Source organism: Urocitellus parryii, chromosome 14 (genome assembly GCF_045843805.1).
Source record: "Urocitellus parryii isolate mUroPar1 chromosome 14, mUroPar1.hap1, whole genome shotgun sequence".
Taxonomy (NCBI): Eukaryota; Metazoa; Chordata; class Mammalia; order Rodentia; family Sciuridae; genus Urocitellus; species Urocitellus parryii.
The window spans coordinates 24016111-24028515 of NC_135544.1; the positions used below are offsets into that span (position 1 = coordinate 24016111).

General features: G+C 36.3%; 1 protein-coding gene across 6 annotated transcripts in view; it reads right to left on the reverse strand.

Moving 5' to 3' along the window:
• Positions 1–12405, reverse strand: part of Mtus1 (microtubule associated scaffold protein 1) — a 147560-nt gene that overhangs the window by 53037 nt on the left and 82118 nt on the right. For 5 of the 6 annotated variants that reach the window (XM_077792687.1, XM_077792688.1, XM_077792690.1 and 2 more), the window contains 2 exons: positions 9782–9913; positions 6825–6863 (listed from right to left, as the gene is read on the reverse strand). In XM_077792687.1, coding sequence (XP_077648813.1) covers positions 6825–6863; positions 9782–9913 — 171 coding nt within the window. The remainder of the gene's footprint in view (positions 1–6824; positions 6864–9781; positions 9914–12405) is intronic. The other variant, XM_077792689.1, reaches the window with a different exon arrangement.

Below are 12405 nucleotides of genomic sequence, written 5' to 3' on the forward strand. Positions count from 1 at the left end.
TCTAGATCTTTTTCATCTTGAACAACTGAAACTATCTATTCCCCTTGAAAAGCAACTTCTCTTTTCCTGGCAACCACCTGCTAGTGCCCAGGACCTCTGTGCTGCATTATGCTTCTGTGATTAAGCACCTTGTGTAAGGGGAATCATGCATTTGCCCTGTGACTGACTTATTTCCACTCAGCATAATTTCCTCGAGGTTCATCCACATTGTTCCAAGGCCAGATTTTCTTCTTTTTTGAAAGCTGAACATTACAACGTCCACGTATACATTTTCTTTTTCCTCATCCACTGATAGCCTTCAGGTTGCTCCCACACCTTGGCTACCATGAGTAATGCTGCAATGAATGTTTGAGGGCGACTTTCTCTTCCAGATCCTGGTATTGTTTTGATGAATGCCCCCTTTATCACAGCCATGCTTCACAAATATCGCCTCCCGTTCTGCCTTTCATGCTACCGTTCCCTCTGGTCTGTGGAAAAGTCTTAGTGGTGTAGTCCCACTTGTCTAATTTCGTTTTTGATGCCTGTGATTGTGGGGTCATACCCAGAAGCCATTACCAAGAACACGTCATGAGTTTTCCCCTCCTATGTTTTCACAGGAGGGCTTCATAGCTCCAAGACTTACATTTAAGTCTTTAATCCATTTTGAGTTGTTTTTGTGCACGGCGGGAGACGAGGGTTTACTTTTTTCCTTTTGCGTGTGGATATCATTTCCCCAGCACCATTTGTTGAAGAGACTACCATGTCCCCACTATGTATTCTTGGCACACTTGTCAACCAACAGTTGACCATACATGCAGATTTATTTCTGGATATTTTATTCCACTGTACTATATGCCTAACTTTAGGTCAGTACTATACTATTTTAATAACTGTAGCTTGGTAATATATTTTTAAATCAGGAACTATGATGCCTTTAGCTTGTGGCAATTACAATTACGTAATTACAATTACAATTACACAACAATTATGATTGTTTTGGCCATTTTGGTTCTATATGGTTCCAAAGAAGTTTTAGGATTTTTTTATCCTGTCTCTGTAAAGAAAACACCATCAGAATTTTAATGGGAACTGCATGGACTCTTGGTCTCTTTGGATAGTATGCCCATTTAGTGTTTATTGTGGAGTTGTCTATCTTGCTGATTTCAAGGAGCTCCACATAGAGTAAATAGGGTGCTGATATCTCAGTTTGTTCTTTGCTTATTTATAATGATTTTAACAGAGGAGGAGCTTAAAACAGCTACATTTACTAATACAGTGTTAGTATTATAACAGTGTTCCCAGAAAGGCCTTTTCTACTCAAGACTACATTCTTAGTGCTTTTATTATTTTAACTTTTGTGTTTAAAACTAATCCCATCTGGAATAGAGGTGAAGAAGAGATCTAGCTCCTTCTAAAAGGCAGTTATTGTATCAAGATTTACTAAGCAATCCATTCCCCACCTACTTCCTAATTCAAAACAGCAAATTTATCATGTATCTAAATAGCATCTGCCTTTTTTTAATATTTAATTTTTAGAAGTAGTTGGACACAATACCTTTATTTTACTTATTTTTATGTGGTACTAAGGATCAAACCCAGGCTAGATGAGAGCTCTACTGCTGAGCCACAACCCCAGCCCTGCATCTGCCTATTAAATATGAAAAGCACATGATTATAATCCTATGGCAACAGACAGCAAGCCTCATCCAGAGGACACACTCTGGCAACATTAGCACCACCCCATCAGAGCAGGGTTGCAACTTTAAACCACTTTCCAATACTCGGGAAAAGGAGCTACAGAAAGCAACCCTGCCGTGTGCTACCTTGACTAAATGGGTACGGAAGGAAAAGTGCATGTGTATTTTCCAGGGCAGACACCCTGGCACCTGAGACTGATGATCTTAGGCAAAACAATCAGGGAGCAGAAGAAACAACTCAGATGCCTCTGGTGTCCCAGATAGCTTCCCTGTGTGGCAGAACCAACACCATAATATTATGCTGCGGTACATGTGATATCTTCCTTGTAAACAGTAAGCCAAGTTTATTTAGAGTCAATGTTGCCCAGAACCTTATAGCATCGTAACCTTTAAATAAATTACAACAGCTAGACCCTATGAGAATGCCTCTTGAGTTTAAGAGGTCTTTTTTCCTGCTGGCTTTAAGGATTCAAACTAATCCAACTTCCTGGAAAAGAACTCTAAAAATCAGCCACTAGAAGTGTAAGAGCCATGGAGAGCATGGTCCTCACCATCCCTCAAAGCAGAAGGAGCCACTGTCTGAGGACCTCGAATATAGAAATCCTACCTTGTCCAAGTTATTCCCATACTGGAAAGTACTCCCTAAACATTCCCATATTGTGAAATGAGAAACTTGAGAATTAGAGAGGCTTAGCAACTTGCCTGATGTCAGTATGCAAATAGAAAGTGTCAGGCCCAAGATTTACACCAGCACCCAGTGCCTCACAAGTTCACTCTCTTCCTGCTCTTCTGTATTATGGGAGAAGGGAATTCCTTCAAAATAATTGATTAAATACTAGACTAATTATGTAAAATTTTTACATATCAGTCAAAAAAAATTTTTTTAAGTAATATCCAGTGTTGACCAGGAGATGGTGAAGCCAGCACTCTCACATTGTCAATCATGGCACAAACTGACACAAAGCTTTTGGAAAACAACACTGTTATTTAAGTGAAGTGACTAACATATGTGTATGTTTACTGATATTACTTTTAATAATCAATCATAAGAAAATTCTCCAAACTTTGAAAATGCTAAGTGTAAAGCTGTTCATCGCAGAATCATTATGAATGTAATATAGAAGCACTCCAAATATTCAAGAGCGGTTGCTAAATATTCCCACATATGCTGAATGTGACCTTCATTCAAAGTGATCACTGTGGCCAGGTGTGGTGGCACATGCCTGTATTCCCACAGGCTCAGGGGACTGAGGCAGGAGGATTGCAAATTGGAGGACAGCCTCTGCAATTTGGAGAGGCCCTATGCAACTTAGTGAGACTCTGTTTCAAAATAAAAATTAAGAGGTGGGGATATGGCTCCATGGTTAAATGCCCCTGGATTCAATCTCCAGTACCAGGGGAAAAAATTGATCACTGTATATTAAGAAATAAAAATGATATCAAGCTATCTGAATTTTATTTTAAAAATCACAATAAAATAACCTGAAGGGTAATTTCTGAACCTCTGCTTGCTAAATTTCTTTGGAATCTGGCAAACTGCTATAGTTAAAGGTGATTATTTTCCTAAAATTAAAGGATATGAAGTTGGTCACCTGTAACTTTTGCCACTATTTGCTGCTCAGAAAAATAAAATGATCTTAAAGGTTTAGTACAATGATTAAGTACAATGGTTTCTATATCATCTAAAATGTAATGATTTGCCAGCAGAATATGAAGAAAGTCAAGGGGATCTGCTGTCACAGAATATCATGCTGGTGGTGGTGGGGAAACCTTAGCAATTCACCCTTCCAGTTATATGGAAAAAGAAAACTATCATTGAAGAGGCTTACCACCTAAAGTCATTGGCTACTGGGACACCACTTCTTAGCATCAAATCTGTGCCTCCCAAAAATGACATGTGGAGACTTTTCCTCATTAGATTCTTAATACCAGGTCAGTCTTAAGTCTCAACAATCAAGTCACAACAAGTCATGTTTGTGGTTTTAGGAAAATACATGAATGTACCACACAATCTAGATCAAAATGTCAACCTCTTAAAAGGATGATACTTCAATTAGAAAACCGATTAAAATTACGTTAAAAATGTTAGTGGTTATTCAGTCAGGTGTTACACAACTCTGCCCATTTCTACTCCAAGGTCAAAGGCTTTGTCAAACAAGCCCACAGTACTTTCCATTTCTTTCCTCACATAATCAGGCATAAATTTGCCATTCTGATAAACTCTGTCACTGAAATGTCAGTCCTACAACCTAACAAGGGAATAAGCCTGATGCTACAGCATTTCTGTAAAAGAAGAATACATCGAAGATTATAATCTACTATGTCTGACAGAAGTATTCTTATCATAGTTCATATGATCACAGAATTGAGGCATGACTTTAAGATTGTCTTTCCAAGCTTGATATTTAATATAGAGCAAAACAGGTGAATTAGATTAATTTAACTAGCCACTTCACTGTGCCACGTATCAACAGCAGCACACAAAGCACAGAACAGTCACACACAAGAAATAATACTTAACAAAAGACTTGTTCAAAACTCCTATTTTGAGAACTATAAAATATTTCAGAAATCAAAGAACACATAACTGGAAAAACACCCTATATTCATGGATTAGAGTACTTAATATTGCTAAGATGCCAGTAGTTTGCAAATTCATCTACAGATTCAATGCAATCTCTATCGAAATCCCAGCTGATTTCTTTACAGAAGTTGATAAGCTGGCCATAAAATTCATATGAAAATTCCAGGGGGATCCCAAAGAGCCAAAACAATCTTCAAAGAGAAGACAAGGTTGGATGACTCATGCGTCCCAATTTCAAAAACTTGACTACATCACAGTAATCAAGACAATGTAGTTTTGGCAAAAATAGATGTATGTAGATCCACAGAATGCAATTTAAAGTCCAGAAATAGATCCTCATATTTATAGCCAATTATCTAAGACAAAGATGCTAAAACATTTTAATGGAGGGGGAAAAAGTTTTCAACTCATATCCACATGAAAAACAATGAAGTTGGATCCCCTACCTCACACTTATATTTTTTAAAAAAATGAACTCAGAGTTCATAACTTGGTATGTGTGAGGCCCTGGGTTCAATCCCCAGCACTAAAACAAAAGCAGAACACCTCAATGGATCAAAAACTTAAGTGTAAGAGCTGATAATAAAATCTTAGAAGAAAACAAGCATAAATCTTGATGACCTTGGATTGGGCAATAGTTTCTAAGATACAAAATCAAAAGAAAAAAAGAAAAAAAAAAAGATAAACTGGACCTTGCAAAAACTTTTGTACTTCAAAATACTAGCAACAAAGTGAAAAGATAGTCCACAAAATGGGAGAAAATATTTACAAATCATATCCCTGACAAGGGTCTAATAACCACAAAATATAAAGAACTCCTATAATTCAACAATACAAATGATCCAATTTTTTTTTAAATGGACAAAGGATTTGAATAGACACTTCTCCAAAGAAGATACACAAGTGGCCAATAAGAACAAGAAAAGATGCTCAACATCATTAGGCCTCAGGGAAATGCATATTAAAACCATGAGATACTGTTTCATAGCCAGTAGGATAGCTATAACCAAAAAGACAGAAAATAGCAAGAAAAATTGAACCCCTTGTAACACTGCTGGTGTAAAATGTAAAATGATACAGTATCTTTGAAAATAGTCTGGAAGTTTCTCAAACATGCTACATACAGAGTTATCACATGATCCAGCTCTCTTGATAATGGTTAACTGATTTTCCTACATAAACAAAGCTATCTTTTTCTTCTAAATGTTAGTATGTGCGAGAAATTTTTTAAAAAGAAAATAAAAACCTCAATGTACATAGAGTAGTATCTTTTGATTTTTAAAATTAGAACCACATATACTCAAACTCAGGCTATTGAGGACCTTTAGAATTTAAATCATTCTGCATGGCTGTCTTTTCTAGCTTCAAGAATTTACAAAAGGTTAACCATTTTCATAACATTTCTCACATTGCTCTGCCTTATTAAACTGAGTGTGTTTGGTGTGTCTTCAAAGATTCTAGTTATTCCCTGTGCACTGTCATCTGCCCTATTTTCTTTACACAGGAGTCTCACAAATTTAACTTCTTGCCTAGGTTTTCCTCACTAGATTGCGTCCTTCAAATCAGACCTCATGTAGCCTTCCTGCCTTCCTAGAATTTACTGTAGTTGTGATTCATGTTTATTAGCCAATTCTTTGATTACCTTGTCAGCTCCCTGAAGACAACACCATTGCTCATTTTGGGCTCACAACTGCAACCTGATCTGACACTGTCACAGACAATGAATTAACTATGGTCAGGGTGCTGTAACAGGGCCCCTCTCTCTCTCCTGATTTCCTGCCCTAATCTGCAAAGGACTTAGAATCCACTGTATGTAAAGTAAGAGTCTGCAGATAGTACACGGGGGACCTGATCAGATACACAGAGTATATACGAACTACAGTGAATCCACTTTGTGAAATCTGTGACTTTGAGACACAAAAGTTTTTGATTCTATGTGATTCAAATGATTGAAGTTACAGGCCACTGGAGAAAGATGTGTGCCCAATAGAATTGTAAAAAAGAGAAAAAAAAAAAAAGAACAGAAAAATGTAAGCTGCTGAGCTGACAAAAGGCGCTAAAACCAGATTTGGAGACTATTCAGCAATTTAAGACTATCCAATTTGGATATCCAATTTGGATAATTTGGAAAAAAAATTTGGATAATTTGACAACTGGCATGGAGCTATAAGGCACTACAAGAAAACCGTGAGGACTCTGCTTAACAGTGTTTCTAGCACATAACCATCTGCCAATTACTAGTTAAAACTAGCTGCCATATTCTATCTAGGGAACTTTACAGAGATCATATGAACCATATTAACAAAATCATTTTTTTAAACTGAAATTACCCATTACTTATAAAATGTCCTTTAACATATCAGGTGTCTTGTCAATCATGCTCCCCAAATATTAACAATCTGCAGGTCCACATCATAAGCAGTTATTTATACCTCAAAGTCTAAAATTCTATTTATAAGCCTACGAGTGAGCAATTGCTTTAAATAAATTTAAATAATTTTCATGATAACATGACTTAATAAAAAGATTCTTTTTCTCCATCAATATTTAAAGTGGTCACTCACCTGTATTGAAAGCTGTAAATAGGTTTTTTCTTGAAGGACCTAAAACATAAAAGAAATATATGTAAAATGCACATATATTTTATTGGAAATACCACACAAAAACCAAACTATTTTGTAATAAGAATGGTTTTATTTTCAAAAACAATCCATTAACCTAAACTTTAGGTTTCAGGTAAGAAATACTACTGAGATGAAATCACTTTTTATCAAGCATGTTTTAAGTAAATGATATTCCAAGTGTGATCCAAAATGATAGTTTAAGAGTGATATAAACTCATCACAAATTACAGTTTTTAAGTGGGCAGTTTTAATGGGCCAAGCCACATTATTTTTAAAAAATCAAGAACAGCTAAAGTTCATTTTTTTAATGTCACTGAATTATGAAAAGTAAATGGATGTGCAGATTATTTAAAAAAACATACTGAATGCACACATTTTCTAAGCACATAGTATTATCTCCCATTGCTATCAGGGCAAAGGGGCCAGACTTTTTATAAAAGACTAGCGTGCTTTCTCAAAGTGCCAACTTCTATTCAATTGTGAAGAAAAGCACACTTAATGCATTTTCTCCAAACTGATACAGTATAAAATACAACCAGGAATGGCAACTGGCATGGAGCTATAAGACACTAGAAGAGGGGCTGGGGATGTGGCTCAAGCAGTAGCGCGCTCGCCTGGCATGCGTGCAGCCCGGGTTCGATCCTCAGCACCACATACCAACAAAGATGTTGTGTCCGCCGAGAACTAAATAAAAATAAATATTAAAAATTCTCTCTCTCTCTTTCTCTCTCTCTCTCTCTCTCTCTCTCTCTCTCTCTCTCTCTCTCTCTCTCTCTCTCTCTTTAAAAAAAAAAAAAAAAAGACACTAGAAGAAAACTCCGAGGACTCTGCTTATCAGTGTTTCTAGCCCATAACCATCTGCCAATTACCAGTTAAAACTAGCAGCCATATTCTATCTAGGGAACTTTACAGAGATGATTTCTTTTCAAATATGTGACCGTTATAAATGGAAAGCACTGATTCCCCTTCAAATCAAATCTCTGTGATATAAAACTTATAAATTCAATGGTGAGGTACTTCAGAATACTGGAATTCTCTGGTCCACAAAATCATCAGGGGAAGCTCTAAGTTTTTTCCTGAAAGTTACCACAGTATCAGAGTTTGACAATTTTTTTTCAGTCACTGTTGTGCACATTATGGGGTTTTATCATCATCAATAAAAACTACAATTCACATCTTGATGCTATCCCAGGAAAGGGCCATTTGACGCCTCAGAAATGTATTTAAGAGCATGGACAAATGAGAAATGGATGGCACACTTAAGAATTTTTGTTCTAATACTTGCAATTGTCTCTTCAATTAGGTAGCAAGAAGAAAGTGTTGATCAACAGTCAAAAGGTCTATTACCTTTAAGTTACCACATGATCACACACACACACCCGAATACATGGAGATATATACATACAGAAACACACACAGAGAGGCACAAATACACTAAACTGTTCAGAATGCTGAGCAATGGATACTCTCATACTACTGTTAGAGAGTAACTCCTTTTTAGAAAGTTACTTAGTAATATATACTAACAAAGAGATTCATACAGTTAAACCTAGTAATTCTCCTTTCAAGAATATCAGGAGGAAGTAATTAGAATCTGAAACAATGAGCAATGATTCATATTGAAAGATGTTCATCTCAGTATTATGTACCACAATAGAAGTCAGATACTATCCAATATAAACTAACTGGACCACCATAGAATTGGAAAGTACATCACCATTAAAAGTGAAAGAAACTCTCACGATATACTATTAATTAATAAAAAGCAAGATACTAAAGGATGAATACACTATGATCTTGATATTGTTGAAACAAAAACAAAACCTTGTTTATATATATAGGAAAACAATTAGAAGGAAATGTAATGGTAATTGGTGGCTGACAGAATCAACAAAGACTTTTCATGTTTCTGTTTTCCAAATTCTCTAATATAAAAACAGGTCTCATTTTGTGGGTTGATTCTCTCATTTACATTTATTCTTTCAGTTAAGCAATCTTTTAATTCACTAAGAACAAAGAAGACTTTTTTTCTGATTTGTTATATATGACAATGGAATGTCACAATTCGTATTACATATATAAAGCACAACTGTTCATATCTCTGGTTGTATACAAAGTATGTTCACACCATTCGTGTCTTCATACATGTACTTTGGATAATGATGTCCACCACATTCCATCATCATTTCTAACTCGGTGTCCCCTCCTTCCTCTCCCACCTCCCTACCCTATTCCTCCCATCTCCCCCTCCCTATCCCATATGAAACAGCTTGATGCTGTTTGTTTTAATGAATCATAATAATAGCCATTACTTATCAGGTGGTTAGTATGTCCTCAATACTGTTAGAACAAGGAAGACTTCTGATGTGTGTCAGACCCACTGTGAGAAACTTATGCGAAAACATTGCATGTGAAGTACATACATGTGGAGAATATATAAGCATGTTTTATAAACCCCAAAAATTATTCTTAGCAGCTACAGCAATTATAGTGAGTGACATAGGAAAGATTAGAGATAAAGAGCAGAGAGAAATGAACATGGTCTTGGAACAAAGACAAGAAATTAATAACCATGAAACATTGACAGAAAGCAAATCATAAATTTCTACTCCTTTATGTCTCATGCTCTAGAGTGTTACAATAATTTAACTCTTTTGCTACTTTCACCTTATACCCTTCTTTTACCTGTGGACTTTTATCTAACAGGTTTTATTTACAGAACCTACTAAATCTCAAACAAGAACAACTCTCTCAGTGTCAAATGTATTCTATCTCCTTATTCAATACCTTTTTTTAAATGCAAAATATACCATAAACCTAATTGTCAAATTTTAACTTCCTACAAGTCAAGGACTCTACATGTCTTACTCTCCTTCTATCCATACTAAAGACCATACCTTTTGGAGGAGTTTTTAGCAAGTGCACATGAGCTCTGGGTACCAAAGGCTTCAAATATAAGGATCCTGAGCCATTCTGAAATGCTGGTTTTGGAGGTTTCTCCTCATACTTGATGGCAGCAGCATTACCAGCTGTAATAAAATAGAAAAGTACTTTTTATAAGTAAATAAATTGGATGAGGATCAGGGGAGCATAATCAATCTTTCACAGTTACTCCTTCTTCCTTGAATCAACAAATGCTCATTGAGCATCTATAATGTGCCGGTCATTACTGAGTGTTGGATATACAAAGGGAGTTCATGTTTTCAATCTTGTATCTTCAAGGACACAAAGTAATGCTATAATCAGTGTGACCATACATTCTGGCTTGCGTGGCATTATCCAAGTTTATATATCTTGTACAGTTCACCCTTCATCCCAGATAAAAATTGGGAGGTAGATCATATGGCTACCCATGCTATGTAACAATCATGCCCAAGGTGCAGACAGGAGAAGCATACATCTTCACAGGTACAAGGCAGAGTACAGCTAGCCAGCTACATTAATGACACAAGGACAATCAGACAAAACTCTAAATTCCAACATGAGATCTGGTTATGACCCCTGGCTGCTGCAGCAAGAATCTGAAATGCCAACAGCTGCCCTGTTATTAAGGTGCCTAGCCCCAAAGCAAAAAAGATCAAAGGGACTCCGACCTAAATAAAAATCACCTTCTATATTACATGGAAAAGTTTCTCCTCCACCAATAAGACTTGATTTTTTATTTTTATTTTTTTAATTTGTTTTGGTTGTAGATAAACACAATATTTTTATTTTATGTATACGTGGTGCTGAGGATCGAACCCAGTACCTCTGCATGCGAGGCAGGCGCTCAACCACTGAGCCACAACCCCAGCCCAATTTTTTATTGTTTTTAAATAATTTTCAACATCTAATTCCAAACATCTAATGCTACTCTGCTATTCGGCCCTATGTTCACACATTTCTTAATTACCCCTTTGTTGCCTTTCCTCATCTTACACTTTCAACAAAGGTTAAGATGTTTACCTTGTTTACAAATACATTATCAATGTGAAGACCGCTAGAAAGTTTTTGCTAGGCAAAACTATCCTAATTCCTACAATAGTGCTCATAGCTGTCACATTGGAAACTTGTAAAAAAAAAAAAAAAAAAAAAAAAAAAAAAAAAACCACAAGCAATTATGCTCCCCTGATCCTCATCCAATTCTTGTACAATAAGCCATCTGTGAATTCTTCTTGGGCACAGATAACTTTTCTAATATTAGGTCAAATCACTCAGAGCCTTCCCTCCTGCTGACAAGCTGCTGTCACTTTCCTGACCTTTTTTCCAATTCTCACCTTCCCCGGCACTTAGAGCTTGTTTTTCCAAAAGTTGACAGGAAGCTAAGGGAAATGACAGACCTAAAGGTGCTACTACTGTAAAATTCAACAGCACTTTTTAGTAGATGTACAGGGAATGTTATAGTCTTAAAATGACAGACTCAAAATTTCATAGGTTATTTTCTAGATTTTCATATAATACGGTTATCAGGCTTCAATGAGCATTCCAGTTTTTGTAAAATTGAATCCAATAAAGGAAGAAAATGATGTTATTAGAATCTTAACCATGATTAATAACAATTGGGATTTTAGTCTTGCTTTTCTGTAAGCAATTTTTGTTATATTTAGCAGTAAACAAATCAAGCCACGAGTTCAGTTAAATTTCTGAAAGTAATATAAAACTGTATGATTCTGCATTCATGCTTTTTTCCCTAAGCGTTAGACCTGCACTTCACAAAAGAATTTAGTAAAAATATTTCTTACTGAAGCAAAGGACATATTTTTCATGAGATGTGACATTCATGTCTGCTAAAAATTCTCTACCATATGCAAAACAAGCTCGATACAACAGCCCCTAGCACCAGATCCCTCATCAACTTTGGGACATACAAGAATTAAAACTCATATTTCAAGCATAAAATGTCTGCATCTTACTCAGATACAAAAACATTTGTATCTTTATGGCTTACTTACATATTTAGGTAAAAATATACATATATACTGTATAGTGTGATCCATTATATATGCATCCCCCTTAGTGAGGCAAATTGTTACACTGAACATACTTTTATGACCCAACACCCAAATACCTTTCAATTCTCAAAACACTCTACTCCAGCTGGCTCTTGCTTTTTAGTCAATGCCATCTTGAAGGATGAGGCATGATGCCCTTAAAATATTTCTCCTACTTTCTCTTTTGGTTCCTAAAATGGCAGCTGATCTGGTATCCTGATGCTATCTAAAAATTTCCTCATCCAGAGTTATTATTCCCAGATGATGAACTCTTTGGTGGCAATGATTCCAATATAGTGAGAGAAGCATAACCAATGTTCAAGCAATGGAACAGAAGCCGGGATATTCAGGCTCTGGTCCTGACTTGGCCACTGCCTCCCTGTGCTATAACACAGGGACCCACCAACCCATCACGGTACTCATACCTACGGAGGCCAGATGCATCCTCAGAATCATCCTAGCACAGTGCTCCTGGGGCCATGACCACCCTAGAACACTTGAACTGTGGATTCAATATGTGAATTCTACATGTGATCACCCAGGTCTCAGCT